Raw genomic sequence first — 17,012 nt, 5'->3', positions numbered from 1 at the left:
GTTACACCATGCATTGTGACAGCCCCATTCGTACTTTATTACAGTACTGCCACAATGTAATACCTGCAGTCAGGAGCACAGTGGTGGACTTGCTGCTGTTGAGGTTCTCCCCAATGGCAATGACGTTGGTGTAGTAGATGACCCCGCAGTGCAGGTCTTTGACGTCGCAGAACGTGGTGTTTGTGTGGCGGGTCAGCGAATGGCCGTCACGCCCTGCGAGCTGAACCTCGTAGCCCACGGAGCCCCAGCTGGCCTCCCATGACACAGTCCCCAGCTCCTCCTGGCAGTTCACGTTGGTCTCCACGTTTTTAGGCGGACACGGCTCTGGAAGAGGACAGAAACGACTGAATGAAGCAGATCATGTTTATCTATCTGCACTGCAAAAAGAAAAACTTGCCAAGTATTTTTGGTCCAGTTTCTAGTGAAAGTATCTTATTACACCTCAAATAAGACAAAACTGAAGTACAAGTAACTTTTAGGCAAGATAAAAGAGTTTGTTTTACGTTAATAATTACTTAGTGATGAAAACGTTCCAGTTCCACTAGAAGATTATTTCACTTATAACAGGGAGGAAACGTCTTATTGTAAGTGAAATAATCAGCCGACTAGGACTTTTATCAGTATTAAAGAATTATTTTATTAAAACAAGCTCCTATATTTTCCTGAAAATTTACTTTAGTCTTATTTCAAGTGCAATAGGATTTTTTCACTAAAAACTAGACCAAAATTACTGTGGTTTTGCAGTGTAAGCATTCCAGTTGTACTCCAGAGTTGGAATATTTGGGTTTCCATTTAGGACAAAAAAACAAACAAGAAAAAACAAGTTTTCTCTCTAAAATTTAAATTCTAAAATGGAACTCAGTTGATGCTCACCTCCAAATCCAATATGGCTGCCACATGTATGAACTACATATAATACAGGTTGATCACTTTTGATTGTAGTAGTTATATTTTTGCTCATCAACCTCAACAGTTTGAAAAATTCACAGATTAAAAAGATTTAAAAAGTAGAAAGTCCACTGGCAGATTATTTCTCTTATAATATTGAAAATATTTGTTATAAGTGAATAAATCAGCCACTGGAACTTGTACCTTTTCATGAATTTTAGGGAATTATTAACTGAAAACTAGGTCCTATATATTCCTGAAAAGTTACTTGTAAATTAGTTTTGCCTCATTTTAGGTGAACTAACTAGAAACCAGATCTGGTAATTTCTTCTTTTTTTTCTTGCACTGTGTGAACTAGCACCATAGTTAAAGGAACCTAAAGTGGCTCAGCTAAACTTTACATTCCTAATCACAATCACAGAAGCTCAAAAGTGCATCTTTTAAGGTGATAACAGCAAATCCTCACCTGTTACAATAGTGACGTGTTCTGTAGAGACAGACACGTCTTTGCACACGTCACTGTGCGACGTGACGGTGATGTTGTACACCTGGCCACAGTCCATGTTGTACAATGTGCAGAAGTTGTCTCTGGTGGTGCAGGTGGCTGTGAGGCCTTGCTCCGTTTCCGCGGTCACAGTGTAGTTATTGGCACCGACCGCCTTGTCCCACTCAACCTGACCGATAGCCAGGCTGTACAGACCGGTGATATGCTCAGGAATGCATGGTTCTGACAGAAAATGAAAATACCAAGTAAAAATTTACTTACAATTAAAACTTTTCTTTTATGGTGAAAAAACAAAACAAACTTTAGCCTTCTTACAAAAATGTGTTTTTTGTAAGATACGCCCTAAAAGAAATCGGCAGTATTTCAACATTTGTTACTTAATTTCTAAATATATGGGTTGTTTTATTAGGATTAAAGTAGAAACTAGACTGCAGAGTAAAGGAGAATGAAATACAGTTTTCTCTATGTATTATTTTAAAGTTAAGAATAAAAGCATTACATTTGTTGCTGTGGTATAATCTCACACTAAATAATTTAGAAAAATCTATATTTTAATTTCAGAGCACTTATTCAGGTGGGTAAAATAGTTATTCTGCACAATAAAATGTAAAACAACTGAGAGTGTGAGAAGGGAGAGCTGAATATAAATATAACAGAGTATTATTACAGGCTTTTATTTTAAACATGCGCCTGTGTTTTAGTTTCTCACCCGTCAGCAGCTCTCCGGTCATGTTGGCGCTGCTGCTGCAGGTTTCTCCCACTGATTTCATCCACACAGAGTAGCTCTGACCACAGCGCAGCCCCTCCAGCTCACAGGAGGTGTTGGTGGTCTCGCAGGTGACATTGTGGCCCGATGCAGTGGAGGCGACGACCAGGTAGGACAGAGCGCCGTCGCTCGGGTACCAGGACACCTGGGCTGTTTTCGTGTAGCAGTCCATCGCCGCCTTGATGTTTCTGGGTTTACACGGCACTGAGAGGAACACAGGTGATAACATTTCAATCTGTGTTTTAGATTTTATTTTTACACGAGTCTTAAAAGTGAATATCGAAAAGTTTTATTGGGAACCTATTATGTAAAATTCAGTTTTCATGTTTTTGTACTTGCATTTGGGACTCTAAATGCTTCTAAAAACCCACCCAGCCATTTTTTGGCGATGAATTGATGTGTTTTGGTGTCTAGAAGATGAACAGTTTCAAAAACCTCTGGAACGAAACAGCACAAATCATCAGGCGCTGCCCCATTACCTAGCAACCCCAGCCTGTTACCTAGCAACCCAAACTGAGCTCCAGCACATTCCAGTTCTGTACAATGGCTGCTGGAAACACTACCATCCAGAAACCACTTGCTGCAGTCTTGGTGGTTGTGCGGGAGGATCTACTTTTGTTTTCCAAAGATGTACGGTTGTATAATTGCAGTTCTGTCGGCAGCCATTTTTACGTCTGAGTGCAACATTGAGTTGGTGGGCGTGGCCTTATTTGGATTTAGGGTTTTTTCACAACTGTTAGTCCAGTAGACCAGGTTTATTGGGGACCAGAATTGAAACATTTGTTACATTTTCAGCTGCTGTGGCTCTCTTTCACACAGCATTGTGTCAAATGAACCAAACACAATGGAAAACCCTGTTTTCCTCCTCGCCTGTGGGGGCGCTGCACCAAGAACCACTGAAGGAAACGACACAGAAACATCAGAAGAAGACACTGAATGCAATTTCCTTCTTCACAAAATGTAAATGAAATGGAGTAGCATCAGATTTTAGATGTTGTAGGATTTCTGTTTCGTCTTTGGTAAAAAACCACAAGCCACTTCTGTTATCGCTGGACTCAAGCATTTGCTTTGGTTGTATTTACCCAGAATGCCCTGCACCAAATCAGAGTTTGGTTTCGCATTCACACCTCACCAAACAAACGGGACGTTACAGGCAAATGGACTAGAGTTCAGTTAAAGCGGACTAAGCGGGGCTGGTGGGAAAGCAGCAGAGCCCTATATCAGCTCATTCTGGAAGGAGCTCTCATTATCTAAAAATGATTTTAAAAAATAATGAACATGCTTTTGTTTTGCCTATAAACCTATCCTAACCCGTTAAAGGAAGCATAATGGGTCGCCTTTAAAACACTGTAGGGGATCAGCTCTAGTACTTTGTGCTTTATGTGTAACTCCTCTCCTACCTGAGGGAGTGTCCAGCACGTCTGTGGGCGGGCTGTTGCAGTATCCGTCAGAGGAGACCACAGACACGTGGTAGATCTGGCCGCAGCCGAGTCCGCTCACGCTGCACGATCCTTTGGTTGTTCCCTGGCAGGTTGTGCTCTGGCCGTTGCTGTCCTCCAGCGTGGCGGTGTAGGAGTCGGCGCCTGCGCTCTCAGACCAGGAGACGATGAGAGAGTTGGCCTTACAGTCCATCACAGAGGACGTGTTCTCAGGAGTGCATGGTACTGTTGGAGAAACATGACATTTTAGAGGTTAGGAAGGCTGATGACACTGAAAAAACATAAAACATTGAACTCTTATACCATAGAACCACAGTTCTACCCCAGTCCTTCTCACACTGTTGGTCCGTGGGCGCCCCCAGTGGTCCACAAGGTACTGCATGTAAAGGACCGTTTATTTGCCATGACGTCAGATCTACGTTAGCTTACCAAAGGATTGTGTTTAGAAATAATAATGGATAAGTGGCTTAAAACCAGGTCACTCAAAAGGAAAAAAACAACGTCATTATTGTGTTGTATTATTGTAAATGCCAGCTAAATATTTATTTATAAAGGTTACTACAAAGCCAAAGTAATTCAGTACCTCATGTTGACATCCATATTTGAATGGACTCAGAAAGCAATCATTGAGCTCATCCTGTCGCTGATTCAATCAGTTTTAATCCCTGATAGTTTGTGTTGAATATGAATAAAATAAACAGAAAAGTGTCATACCCGGTCATGACAGAGCAGAATACTGTGAATTCCACACCATTGATCCCATTAGACGTGCACTATTCGGGATGGCGGTGCATCATAAGCGACGCACAAACTTCAAACACATCAGAAAACTTTATATCTTTCCAAACCTCCTTCATTACTTGATGTTTTAACCCACATTTGAGTGAATTCAGATTCTCTGAGGTCATACCAGTCTTGATCGTCACGCTGTCGCTGGGTTTGCTCTCGCAGTGTACGTCCTCGGCGGTCACTGTGGCGTTGTAAAGCTCTCCACACCGCAGGTCCGTCAGATCGCAATGGTTATCAGGCGACCGGCACACGGACACGTGTCCGCCGGCGCCCACCGCCGTCACGGTGTAGAGCTGCCCGCCGGGGCTGTAGTCCCACGACATGAACGCCACATTGCTGCTGCAGATCAGATCGGCTTGGAGATTCTCTGGAACGCACGCCACTGAGAACAGGAAAATCAGAAATGAAGCTTTCCTTGCAGAACATAAAATGCTTCTGGTACATTTCAGGACGGATACCTGTCCTTGTGATGATCCCGTCACTCTCGGAGCTGTTGCAGGTCCGACCCTCGGCTGTCACATGCAGGATGTACATCTCTCCACACGGCAGTTCTTCGATGTCGCACCCGGTAGCAGACGATGTGCAGCAGCGTGGCATGCCGCCATTCAGCTCTTCAAGCGTGGCCGTGTACGTTATCGCCCCGGGAACAGCTGACCAGCTGATTGACAGGGTTCCGTCGTCACAGTTTATGGTTTCCCTTATGCCCTGAGGAGGACACGGCGCTGCAAAAGGAGAAGAAATTTCACATTTATTGTCACGTAATTAACCAAAAGTATTCACAGGGCAAATAATACAGCCACTGCATCTCTATATACTGAACGTTTTGTCAATGTACAGCATGTAGTCAAAACCTGGTCAAGGTTTCTCACTTTTTCCTTCCCCTAAATTTTCCATTTGTATGCATTCATACAGGATTTGCTGTGCAGACAGATTCTTCGGTGTCGGTGAATATCAGCACTGTTCATCAAGATGCTATAGGCCATAACGTGGCAAATAACATTCTTAATTAAAAAAATTATTTTTTAAGAAAAAACAAGCTCTTTAGTTTTGTCTTTTTTCAAGTCGACTAACATATTTGCACTAGAAACTAGAAAAACATACTTTTATGTTTTTGCAGCGTCATTGATTAATTGCTTATTGCAACAGGTTTAGTCATCATAGTATCTACATATCGTAACTATTCAAAGTTACTTCCTGTCTGTTTCGGTTTTAATCCTGTAACATTAAGTTTCTTTGTTTTTTTCCTGTTAACCTGTTTCTGTGGTGACGTTGTTGCTGGCGGCGCTGATGCACGCTTCGTTCCGGGCCTTCATGGTAAAGGTGAGGTTCTGGCTGCAGGCTAACGTCGGCAGAGCGCACATCCCATCCGACGTGTCGTTGCACTCGAACGTCTGGATGGCGCCCTGGCTGTCTGTTGTGACGATGACGTATCCTTCAGCGCCGTCAGACTCATCGAACATCACCCAGGCTGAGTTTGTCAGGCAGTCGATCTCCACGCCCGACAACTGAGGCACACAGGGAACTGAAAGAAACGAGAAGCAGGATCAGAAAATTAGTCAAACTTATTCAACTAAGAGTAGCACTACTTCAACATATTTTTACTCAATTAAGAGTAAAAAAACTCAAGTGCTGTACTGAGTAATTAATTATCAATCATTTAATATTTAAAAACTACCCCATCAGCCGGACCAAAATAAAAAGGTAAGTGTAAATTTTGGTATTTTAAAGACCAATATATATATATATATATATATATATATATATATATATATATATATATATATATATATATATATATATATATATATATATATATATATATATATATATATATATATATATATAATAACAAAGAAACATTTTTCCTAATCAATTTCTTTCAATATAAAACTTCTGAAACTTGATCAACAGGTGCTATACAAACATGAAAATAAAAAAAGGGAAAACATAGGAGTTACTCCTGGGCTTCCACAAGGTTCAGTGCTTGAACCAGCATCTTTTCACTCTGTATTTATTTAATTTACCATAAGAAATGTAAATGCCTTTATCTTAAAATAAAAGAGAATAAATGAAAAATGAAGGAATTCATTTAAGTTAATCATAGCATTCCCCAAGGTTCAATACTTGGACTGGTTATTTTTCACAATTTCATCTTTTACTAGATAATATTTTATTCCTTTGAAATGCGGATTAAACTTAAAAGGTTTGTTTTAATAATTAAGATGATTTTAGCAACTTAAAACAGGCTTTTCCTCTGCACCTGTTGATATCAGCGCTGTGGCGCTGGCCCGGCCCACACATGCATCCCAGGACGGCGTGATGGAGACGTTGTATTCTGTCCCACACTGCAGGGTGTCAATGTTACAGCCACTGTTTGTGCCACTGCAGTTATGAGCGCGACCTTCCTCATCAACCGCAGAGACGGTGTACACAACCCCTGAGACGCTGTTGTTCCAGGTGACGGAGACAACGCCGCTGCTGCAGTCCACACGAGGATGGAAGGACGACAGTGGGCAGGGAGCTGGGTGAAGAAAGTAAAGAAAAACATGATTAACTGAAAAAATATTAAGGTGTATCAGTTATTGCAAGAAAACCTTAGGGAAAAAGTCATAAAATCCACTGAAAAAGCATAAACAGGAGGGTTGTTTTAGTTAGAGCAGCAAAATTCTCATAAAAGTCCTGAACATGGGTGTTGCTAAATGGGGGGTAAACAGGGGCCAGTGCCCCTTACCTTCACACTTTTACTTCAACAATAAATCAAAAATTAACAACAGAAATATCCTTTATTGTCCCATAATGGGGAAATTTCTGTGCAAGAGCAATGGAGTGACAGGAAATAGACTCACAAACATATAAAATATAAACAGAATAAAGAATAAAAATACTGTGCAGTAAGGGCAAAATGTCAACATAGCACAATTTGGTTTACTTTTTAAAATGTAAAATATTCCTTATATTTCTTTTCTATCTATTGCTATGCAAACTATTATTATACCATGATGCTAAAATAAATCATTGCTGTTGACTATGTGACGACCCTGTCAGATGAGCCATTGAGTGCAGCAGTTACACTGATTAGTTAAACATTTTGTGATTAAACTGTTGGTTATACATTTTTTAAATTAAACATTTATAAACCATCTCCTTATGTCATTTTCCACTGAGAAGTGGCTCCTATAATGACCTCAGCTCCACCAAATGTTTACTAATTGCTGCTGGCTAGTCTGAAGGAGCTGAGTGGAGGTGTTGTGAAGCTTGGAAACTGCAGCTCAGAGGCGGAGCTGTGTCTCGAAGGCGGGGCTAGGAATTTTTAAAAAAGTATTTTTTTTGGCTAAAAAAGTAAATTTGGCATAACAATGCCCCTTTAATTTGGTTTGCATTACATTTTTTTGCTGCATTGTTTGGTTTTGATTGCTATAATTAGAACTGTAGCCATTTACTAGGTGTTTTAGTTGAATCTGCCGACTTGTGTTGTGTTATATTTTGATCTGATTCTGTTCCTTTATTTAGCTGGCCCACCTGTTTTAACTTGCTTCACAGGGCTGTGGGAGCTGTTGCAGGCCTTATCCTGGGCCGTCACTGTCGCATCGTACGTCGTCCCACACTCCATATTTTGCACCACGCAGTAATTCTTTTCCGTGGTGCAGATGTTGACATGGCCCTTGCTGCTAACTACGGAAGCCTGGAAGCGTGTGAAGTAGCCTGTGGATTCCCAGGTCACGTTGAGGACTCCAGATGGACAGTCGAGATGTGTCTCAATGTTCTCTGGAACGCATGGAGCTACAGAGGAAGCACAAAGAGTTATCTGAAGGCCTAATCACCCAGCAGGTTTAGCAGTTTTTTGCAGAAAACAGGGTAATTATACATATTCACCAGTGTGAATCGTTTTTATTTCACTCTTGGCTCCAAAGCAGGTTGAATCGATGCCGACGACATAAACGTCATACTTCTGTCCACACAGCAGTTTAAGTATCTGGCAGGTGGTGCTGCTTGTGTTGCACGACCACTTGCGACCATTTCTATTTTCAGCCACGGCCATGTAGGACATGGAACCCTGCGAGTCTTGCCACGACACCGAGATGTTGTTGGATGTACAGGAAGAGCTGACCGTGAGGTTGGTGGGAGGACACGGAGCTGGTGGAGGGAAAGGGATCATTTTTATACGCCGTAGCAGCAGGTACCACAGGGAAAGCATAGTTTCGTAAAATAAATTATGCTCTAAAGGAGAACATCTGTACAAAATTCCCTTTTTGCACATTTTTGTACTTCCATTTGGGTTTCTACTGCTTCTAAAAACAGCATAAAGAAAACCACCCAACTGTTTTTTGGCAATAAGTTCATGTTTATTGATTTCTGGAAAATTTAAAAACCTCTGAAATCAGCAAATCAGCAGGTCACCTAGCAACCCCGGCCGAGTTACACCTGTTACCTAGCAACCCAGTTAGAGCTGCGTCAAGATTGGTCACCTGGTTCTACTGCTGTATGCGCTGTACAATGGCTGCTGGAAAAGACAGGCGTTTTGTGTTGACTTAACATTCAGAAACCACTTGCTGCATTCTTGTTGGTTGTGCAGGAGGCTCTACTTCTGTTTTTCAAAGATTTACAGTTGTATAATTGTGCACCTGCTGGCAGCCATTTTCATGTGTGAGAGTAAACACTGAGTTGGGGGTGTGGCCAGCAGCAGCTTATTTGGATTTAAAGTAACAAGAGACTTTTTTCCAACACAGGGGTTGGAAAAACCCCACCTGTATTTAGGGTTGAAAGGATTAATCAGATTAATTGCAATTATTGAAATAATCATCAGCTAAGTTAGTGATCGATTAATCGGTAACTGGAGTATACAGACTCAAAACGCCATTTTCTGGAAAAACAACATATTCAGAGCAGAAATTAAGTCAAAGCTGAAAAAATAATTGCAGACATTTGCATTTAAGATAAATAACCTTTGTTTGTAAATATGTTTTATCCAAAACTTGTGGTATAGTGTTAGCTTCACCTGGTTCAAATTCTTAGGCAATAAAATGTTTATTTCCTTATTTATTTGCTTGTATTGTATAAAAAAGGCTTAAGTGGTTAGAGGAAAAATCCGTAGAGTGTGGCGGCTTTTTATTCGATTAATCGTCATAATAATCGATTGCTGAAGTTCTAGGCCTACCTGTGTCTATTCTGTTCCAGTTCTGGTTCGGACTGGGGCAGTTCTGTCCCTGCCCACTGACGCTGACTCTGTAGCTGTCGGCGCAGCTCAGAGACGTGATGTTGCAGGACGAGCCGTTGGTCGAGCAGCTTTTCTCTTCCGCCGTGTTAAAAGAATCGGCCAAGACGTTGTAGTAGAGGATGCCGCTGCCAGGAGTCCAAGACACAGAGACTGCGTTGGTGTTACAGTCCAGCGACGTCCGCAAGCCGCTGTAGGGACACGGATCTAGACAAAGGAGGATGCAAAAAAAAAAAACGTTTTATGTTGGTTTTACCAAATGATAAATCAAAGAACATTAGTTGGTTTATATAGAGAAGGAAAACATTGTTTTGCCAAAGATGAATGCATCTGTATGGTCTGCATTATAAATTAACTAAAATTTTTTTTAATTTTGAAATTGTGACATGAAGCATAAAATAAATGTGTAAATATTCATAACAGCTGATCCAGAACGCTGCTGCTGGTGTTCTGACTAAAACCAGGAAGATAGAGCACATCACCTCAGTTCTACAGTCCTTCCACTGAGAGAATAGACTTTAAAATACTTCTGTTAGTTTACAAATCACTGATCGGCTTAGCACCATAGCAGCATTCAGCTTCTAAGCACCACAAATCTGGAACAAACCTCTGGAAAACAGCTGAAACACTCAGTTCCTTTAAATTGGGGCTAAAAACCAGCCTTGATTGCCAATGATTCTATTTGCAAATAATTTCTATTTGGATGATTTCTTTCATTTTGGGAGATCAGTGATAAGGCGATTTACATGTGAAGCCAATCTTATTTACCTTATCTAGAAAGGTCCTCTGCTGTTAGAGAGGTTTGACTGACCGACTGGCCCACCAGGTCATGTCTGCATGTCTGTAGTTAACAAATATTGCCAACTCAGCCACTTTCTTACTACATTTATTTATAAGAAAAAAGGTATCGGCCAAAATCGGAATCGGCAGGTCTGGCTTTTTTAAAGATTGGTGAGAAAACTGCGATCAGTGCATCCATTCTACAAACCCAGCTTAGAGTCACTTTCCAATCATAATAAAGGAAACAATGGCCAACATATTTGGTGTGTAACAGTGGCAATGTTTACTGGTCTTCTCAATGGTTCACTGTGTGTATTTTTATGATATAAAGCACTCTGAACTGCCTTGTTGCTGAAATGCGCTATACAAATTAACTTGATTGATTGATTGATGTATTAGGGATGTATTAGGACTCTACATTCTAGACTAAAGCCCAGCTTGTATTTATAATTGTAGGCAGGATTTCATAACCATTGGATTCTTCCTACTCCTGTTTGAACTGAATATGAAATTTTTGTTTTTTTTATGTTTGAGGTTGATTTTGTACCTTTTTTATGAACTCTTGTCCATCTGAGTCGTCTTACCTGAGCTGACGGTGATGGCTTCACTCTGCGCACTGACGCAGGTGTCATGCTGAGCCATCACTGTCATGTTGTAGTCCTGCCCGCACTCCAGGTTGACGAAGTCGCAGTCGATGCTCGCGCTGTCGCACTGGGCTTTGTAGCCGCGGCTTCCCCGGGCGTAGACAGTGTACGAAGTGGCGCCGAGCGCGTCGTCCCACGTCACAGCCGTGATGCCGCTCTCACAGTCCACGCTCACTTTGACGTGGGTGGGGATGCAGGGAGCTTTTAAGAGAACACAGAGATTCATTTGAAATTGTTCAAGGACAATTGTAATCTCTACGTGTAATATATTGGTTTGAAATTAAGTCAATGCATAGGCATCCTTAAAAAGTCTTGAAGTCTAAAATAAAGTCCTTGAAATGACTTCAATTTATAAAAAGAATTGTACATTTTGTCGCAATAACAAATAAATCAATTGCATGATCATTTTAAAAGAGCTCAATAATTTCTATGTGCATGATGTACACTGCTCAAAAAAATAAAGGGAACACTTAAACAGGTGTTTAACACTTAAAGTGTTCCCTTTATTTTTTTGAGCAGTATATTTCTCTTTTTTTGTTTCTTTTTTCCTCTTTTCTCTCTTTCTACCAAAAACTGGATGACAAACGTCTTCATCTTTGGTCTCAGCCAGACTTTTTTTGTTTTGTTTACAGAGAATTCATAATTCATTTTATTTGTTGTTTCTGTTGTTTTGTTTATTTGTCTTGAATATTTAAAATGTCTTCCAGTTCGAGTGTGAAATGTTAATAATAATTTAAAGTTTACTGATCTTTGAGAATGTGTTCTTGCATTATTACGTCCTTATCGTTGTATGACTTGAAAATGGTCTCAAAACAACAAAATTATCGATTATCTCAATAACTTCTGGGACAATTTATCGTTCAGCAAAATTTGTTACCGTGGTAATCTCGTTTGAGTCTAGTTAGCATTAGCAGCTAGTTAGCATTAGCTGCTGGAATAATGTGAAATGTACTGAAGTAGTTAGAAACAAATGAAGATATTTAAGAAATACATCATTGGAACTAGCCAATCAGTGTTTGCTCTTTAGAAATATCTGTTTTACAAAACTCTTCTCAATATATAATTATTTTTCTATGTTTTGTTGTGATATAGGTCTTACATTTTAATCATAATGATCTTAAAAGTCTTAAATTTGAGTTAGTGAAACCAGTAGAAACTCTGTTATTGCACATTTGTCGTAGCTAACATCAATTTTGACCAACTGTTTCTCAGTTTGTCGAGCTGCTTCTCTCTTACCGGTGCTGAGCTCCTTAGCAGCAGCGGGTTCGCTGCTGCAGGAGTTGGTGTAGCCGACGACGTTGATGGCGTATTTTTTCCCACACTGCAGCTGGTGGAAGGTGCAGTTGGAGCTGCTGGAGTTGCAGACGCTGGTCTGTCCTCTGCTGTCCACGGCGGTCACCACCTGACGCTGATCCGGACCCGAGTTCTCCCAGGTGACCATCGCCACGTCGGTGCTGCACTCCAGATTCACTGAGACGTTGGCTGGTTTGCAGGGAGCTGGAGCCAAAAGAGGAAGAAAACGTTAATAAAATGGACAAGAGTTGTTAGACAGATATCTGCCAGGTTCCACAGGAAAATTATTTCACTTATAAAGGCCCCAACAAACTCAGCTGCTCTTCAGTCCGCGGAGGTCCAACAGAACTCAAAGCTGATGTCCACAAAGATAATTTTTTATGACCGTGTACGCGTACTCTGTGTCACGCATTAAACTACCCAGTGGAAACAGTGTTCACATCGAACTGGTTTTCATGTGACGCCAGGCTGATAGGGTTGAGAATAAGGGTTATACGAGTTCATGCTGTTTCAAAGTTGACATCAACATGATAACAGTCAACATAAAGTTGTCACAGGGACGTGACAGACATGTAACAGCAACAGGCTTTATATATTCACGCAAATATTGACATGGTGAATTATGCAAAAAACAAGACATCATCCCAGACTTCTTTATCAGCAGCGGAGCAGAGAGGTGGTCCGATAAGTTGAGTCTGACTTTTTTTTTTTTCCTCAAACAGCAAGAAAAGGATGATCGGGTATGTGCTCATTTTCAATTGCTGCACAAATTATTACACCGATCACAATTGTGCTTTCGGGACATAATTAACAAAGCTTATTGAATGGATCCTGATTACAGCTAAAGCCAGCGCAGCCTCCTGCTGCTCCTCTGCCCGCAGTAGGAGGCTGCGCTGGCTCCGGGCAGCGGCTCACTGTCTTTGTCGGATGAACCGACATGTGACTGCCATTCTCTGTCCCGCACTGAGAGGTGAGTTAAGGTGGAGGAGAAACAGAGCTAGGTGCCCAGATAGTTCATCTAACTTGCTGGTTCTCATTAGGATTGTATGAAATAAAGGAATTTGTCACGAGAAAATTTTAGGTAATCAGTACGCCCGAGTATGTTGGGGCCTTAACACAGGAAAAACGCCAGAAGTGAAATAATCTGCTGAGGAACTAGTGCTATTTTTAAAATCCAAATTAAGAAATTATTGACTTAAAATAAGCTCCTGTGGCTTTCTGAAAAGTTACTTGTAAGTTAGTTTTGTCTTATTTCATTTGTACTAAAATATTTGCTCTAGAAATTAGACCAAAAACACTTGGTAATATTTTGTGTTTTGCAGTGTAATTGATTGTATAAATGTATTACTTCAATCCAGGACCACTCACATCTGCAAATATATTTAAAAATCCCTAAACTTCAGCCATGGCCAATAGCTCTGGTGTAGATTAGTAATCCATTAATCATTAATTGGAATATATGGACCCAAAACAAAGCTATTTTCTGAAAAAAACAGCATATTCAGAGCAGTGATTAACCCAAACTTAATAACATTTTGCAATTAAGATAATAATACAAAACCCATGTCTGTAAATATTTTCTACTAAAGACACCTCAAGTGGCAAAGTTTTAGCTTCATCTGGTTCCAATTCTGTGAAAACAACAAAATCTTCTTCTATGCACTTTTTGATATCCAATTACAAATTAATCTACAAATGATCAAGCTTATACTTCAGGATTGCTATTATTGCATTTTTGGAAATAAAATGTTTACATGTTTATTTTAAAAAGGATTAACAAATTAAATGAAAATTTGCAGAATATGCCTTTTGTCTACCCAATTAATCAATTAATCATCTAAATAATCAATTACTAAAATAATCAGTAATTGCAGCCCAGCTCTAATTTACCCATCTGATTGGATAAATCCCTTATGTTTTAGCAAAAGGTTGAGCTGAATCTGTTTGGTTTTCTTTACCTGAGTAAATCTGGTAGTCTGAGCCATATATGGTCCCGCAGTCGATGGAGGCCGTGGTGACGACGATGCTGTACAGGACGCCGCATTTCAACCTCTGGATGGTGCACTGAGTGCCGGCCGAGTCGCAACTCGCACGCGTGTTGTCGCTGCCGATGGCGATGGCCGTGTACGTGCCAATGTCACCGATTGTTCCTCTCCACTGCACCAAGAAGGAGTTGGCCGTGCAGTTGAGCTCTGCTTCCACCTGGTCAGGCAGACATGGAGCTGATGGAGGAAGAGGTTGATTATCAGTCAATCAATCAATCAATCAATGAGCAGAGGAGGGCAGAGTTCCCAAAAACTATAGTCAACTTGTTAAGACAGAACTTTTGTTCTGTCTTAATTTTTTATAATAAGCTGAATTTAAAACACAGCACATTATATTTTAACACTTTTTGCATCAGCTGTGTACAACAATAATTATATAAACATAATTGTTTCTCACAATATTACACTTACATATTTATAAAATATAACAAAACAGGAACATATTAGGTTGTTGAATACAAAATTAAAACATGAAAAGATTAATTTATGTGAATCCCTCTTGAACAGAAATGCTAATAAAAATTACTGTCAGGTCGGAGGAGTGCAGACTTTATCACCTTCACAGCACATCAGCCATTTTTAGAGAAGTTAACGCTGCTAGACTGAATTAAGGTAAAACTTCAGCAGTTTCACAAGCGTTTATATTTTAAGGCCGAACCGAATAAAGTTTCTCCTTAAGTCCTTATATCTCGCCGCCATCTTTAATTCCTGTATCAACGGATCCGCTTAAGGGTGAGCAATGGCGCCCTCTGCTGGACGACCGCCAAACTACCACACTGAGTGGGCTCAATAAATTCGCATTATTAAACTTAGACATATTTGTAAAATACAACAAAACAGGAATATATTAGGCTGCTGAATCAAGACATAAAAGATGAAATAATTAAAATATGTGAAACAATAAATCCCCAATGAACAGAGATGTTCATTCAAATTACTGTCAGACTTTATCGCCTTCGAACATTAGTTATTTTTGGTTGAGAAATGAGAACTATTAAGAAATGAGAACTATTAAGAAATGAGAACTATTAAAATCAGAGTCGCCTAATTTTGTTCAACAGTTTGTCGATTGTTTATATTTTGTTAAGGAAATATGATTATTTTTAATGCTTAATACAGTTAATCTTAAAAGGTATATGGAACACTCTTATTTTGAACAGGGTTGTGTTAAGCATTTAAAATTAAACCAGATGGGTAAGCATTCAGAGACACAGGAACCAAATGCTGATTAAGGGAGATCTCTCAATGGGACCCCACTGTGAGGCCAATGCCACAGGCGAAGCCATAAAATTTGCATTTTCCTTGGGAGACAGAGATTTTAGATTTCTCAGGTATCTGTGAGGTCTTATCTCAGGATCGTTCTGTACTCAGAATGACCGTGGGAGCCACGGGGGGTCAGAGCCAGCTATCCGCTCTTTTGTTTCGGTAGAAGGCAGATGGCCCTTTTGATCTTTGCGTAGATTGAGGGGAGTTCCAAGTTTCTCTGGGAGCTTCCAGTTGGTCAACAAGGGGAACGCCTAGAATGCATAAATTAAATAGAGAAACACCTCTTTACTATATGATTTCGTGTTAGGAGAGAAAATCCAGAGAGTTGCCACTTTTTTGCTTTTTGCATTGGCTCTCTCTCCAAAGACGTCTTTGCTTTTTGTTTGTCTTTGTTTTGTGTCTGTCTGTCTTCCCCTTGTGTGTCTTTATTTTGATGAGAAAAATGCATATCTCTGTTCCTCTGCAGCTTTGTTGTTGATTGCTTTGTATGAGATTAAACTCTGTGATCTGTGACGTCAACACGCTTTGTTGTTGTTTCGTTTTAGCAGCGCGCCGCCACTCTCCAAGGACTCGGGAGAGAAAAGAGGAAAGAGCCAAAACTTTTTGTCCAAAACTAGCGTTAAATTACCTCTTTTTTTACAATTTCCAAACAGAACCGGATAAAGTGCATTTTCATGCTAAACCGGGTTCTCTTTCGTGCCGTTCCTACATAGCGCCGCCATCTTGTATGTCTGTATAAACGGACCAGCGGGGCGGACCAGCGGCGGCCTCTACTGGACGGAGGCCAAACTACAACACTAAAAGACTAATCGGATGTTGTTAGATAATCGATAATAACTAATCTTAATCTAATAAACCATTAATCTACAATTAATCGTAAATCTGTCAGAGTAGATTAAAAAACACAAACAAACACAGGTTTTCATTTACCTGAGACAAAGGTCAAAGCAGTTGATCGGCTGCTGTTGCAGGTTACAGTGGAGGCGACCACGACGGCGGAGTACTGGCGTCCACAGTCCACCTTTACGGAGCAGCTGGTTGTGTTGGTAGAGCAGGAAACCACGTGACCGTGCGTACCGGTGAAGGTGGCGGTGTAGGAAACGGCGTATCTGCTGGGAGCCCAGCTCAAAGTCGCCAGATTGGTGCCGCATTCAGTTTTTACAGTCAGGTTGCTGGGAGGGCAAGGAGCTGAAAACAAGAAGAATAAAAAAAACTGCACTGAAAAGGGGATAAAACTTTTATTTGACAACTATAGATCATGAAATTTGATTGGAAATCCAGCACAAGAAAAATATATACTCAGAAAAGAATAAAAAATTCCAGTTATTTTTAAATATTATTTCCAATTACATTGCAAAGAAAATACAAGTATTTTCAATACCAAG

General features: G+C 40.4%; 1 protein-coding gene across 1 annotated transcript in view; it reads right to left on the bottom strand.

Annotated features, from left to right (window-relative positions):
• Positions 1-17,012, bottom strand: part of LOC102229421 — a 61,789-nt gene that overhangs the window by 22,339 nt on the left and 22,438 nt on the right. The window contains exons 23-37 of the mRNA XM_023339874.1: positions 16,558-16,815; positions 14,275-14,538; positions 12,260-12,520; positions 10,964-11,224; positions 9,543-9,806; positions 8,261-8,521; positions 7,907-8,167; positions 6,648-6,908; positions 5,640-5,909; positions 4,846-5,109; positions 4,509-4,769; positions 3,560-3,823; positions 2,103-2,363; positions 1,355-1,615; positions 64-324 (exon numbers count right to left, since the gene is read on the bottom strand). Of these exons, the coding sequence (XP_023195642.1) occupies positions 64-324; positions 1,355-1,615; positions 2,103-2,363; positions 3,560-3,823; positions 4,509-4,769; positions 4,846-5,109; positions 5,640-5,909; positions 6,648-6,908; positions 7,907-8,167; positions 8,261-8,521; positions 9,543-9,806; positions 10,964-11,224; positions 12,260-12,520; positions 14,275-14,538; positions 16,558-16,815 (3,933 nt within the window). The remainder of the gene's footprint in view (positions 1-63; positions 325-1,354; positions 1,616-2,102; positions 2,364-3,559; positions 3,824-4,508; positions 4,770-4,845; positions 5,110-5,639; positions 5,910-6,647; positions 6,909-7,906; positions 8,168-8,260; positions 8,522-9,542; positions 9,807-10,963; positions 11,225-12,259; positions 12,521-14,274; positions 14,539-16,557; positions 16,816-17,012) is intronic.

Source organism: Xiphophorus maculatus, chromosome 9 (genome assembly GCF_002775205.1).
Source record: "Xiphophorus maculatus strain JP 163 A chromosome 9, X_maculatus-5.0-male, whole genome shotgun sequence".
NCBI lineage: Eukaryota > Metazoa > Chordata > Actinopteri > Cyprinodontiformes > Poeciliidae > Xiphophorus > Xiphophorus maculatus.
This window is presented reverse-complemented; position numbering and strand designations above follow the sequence as displayed.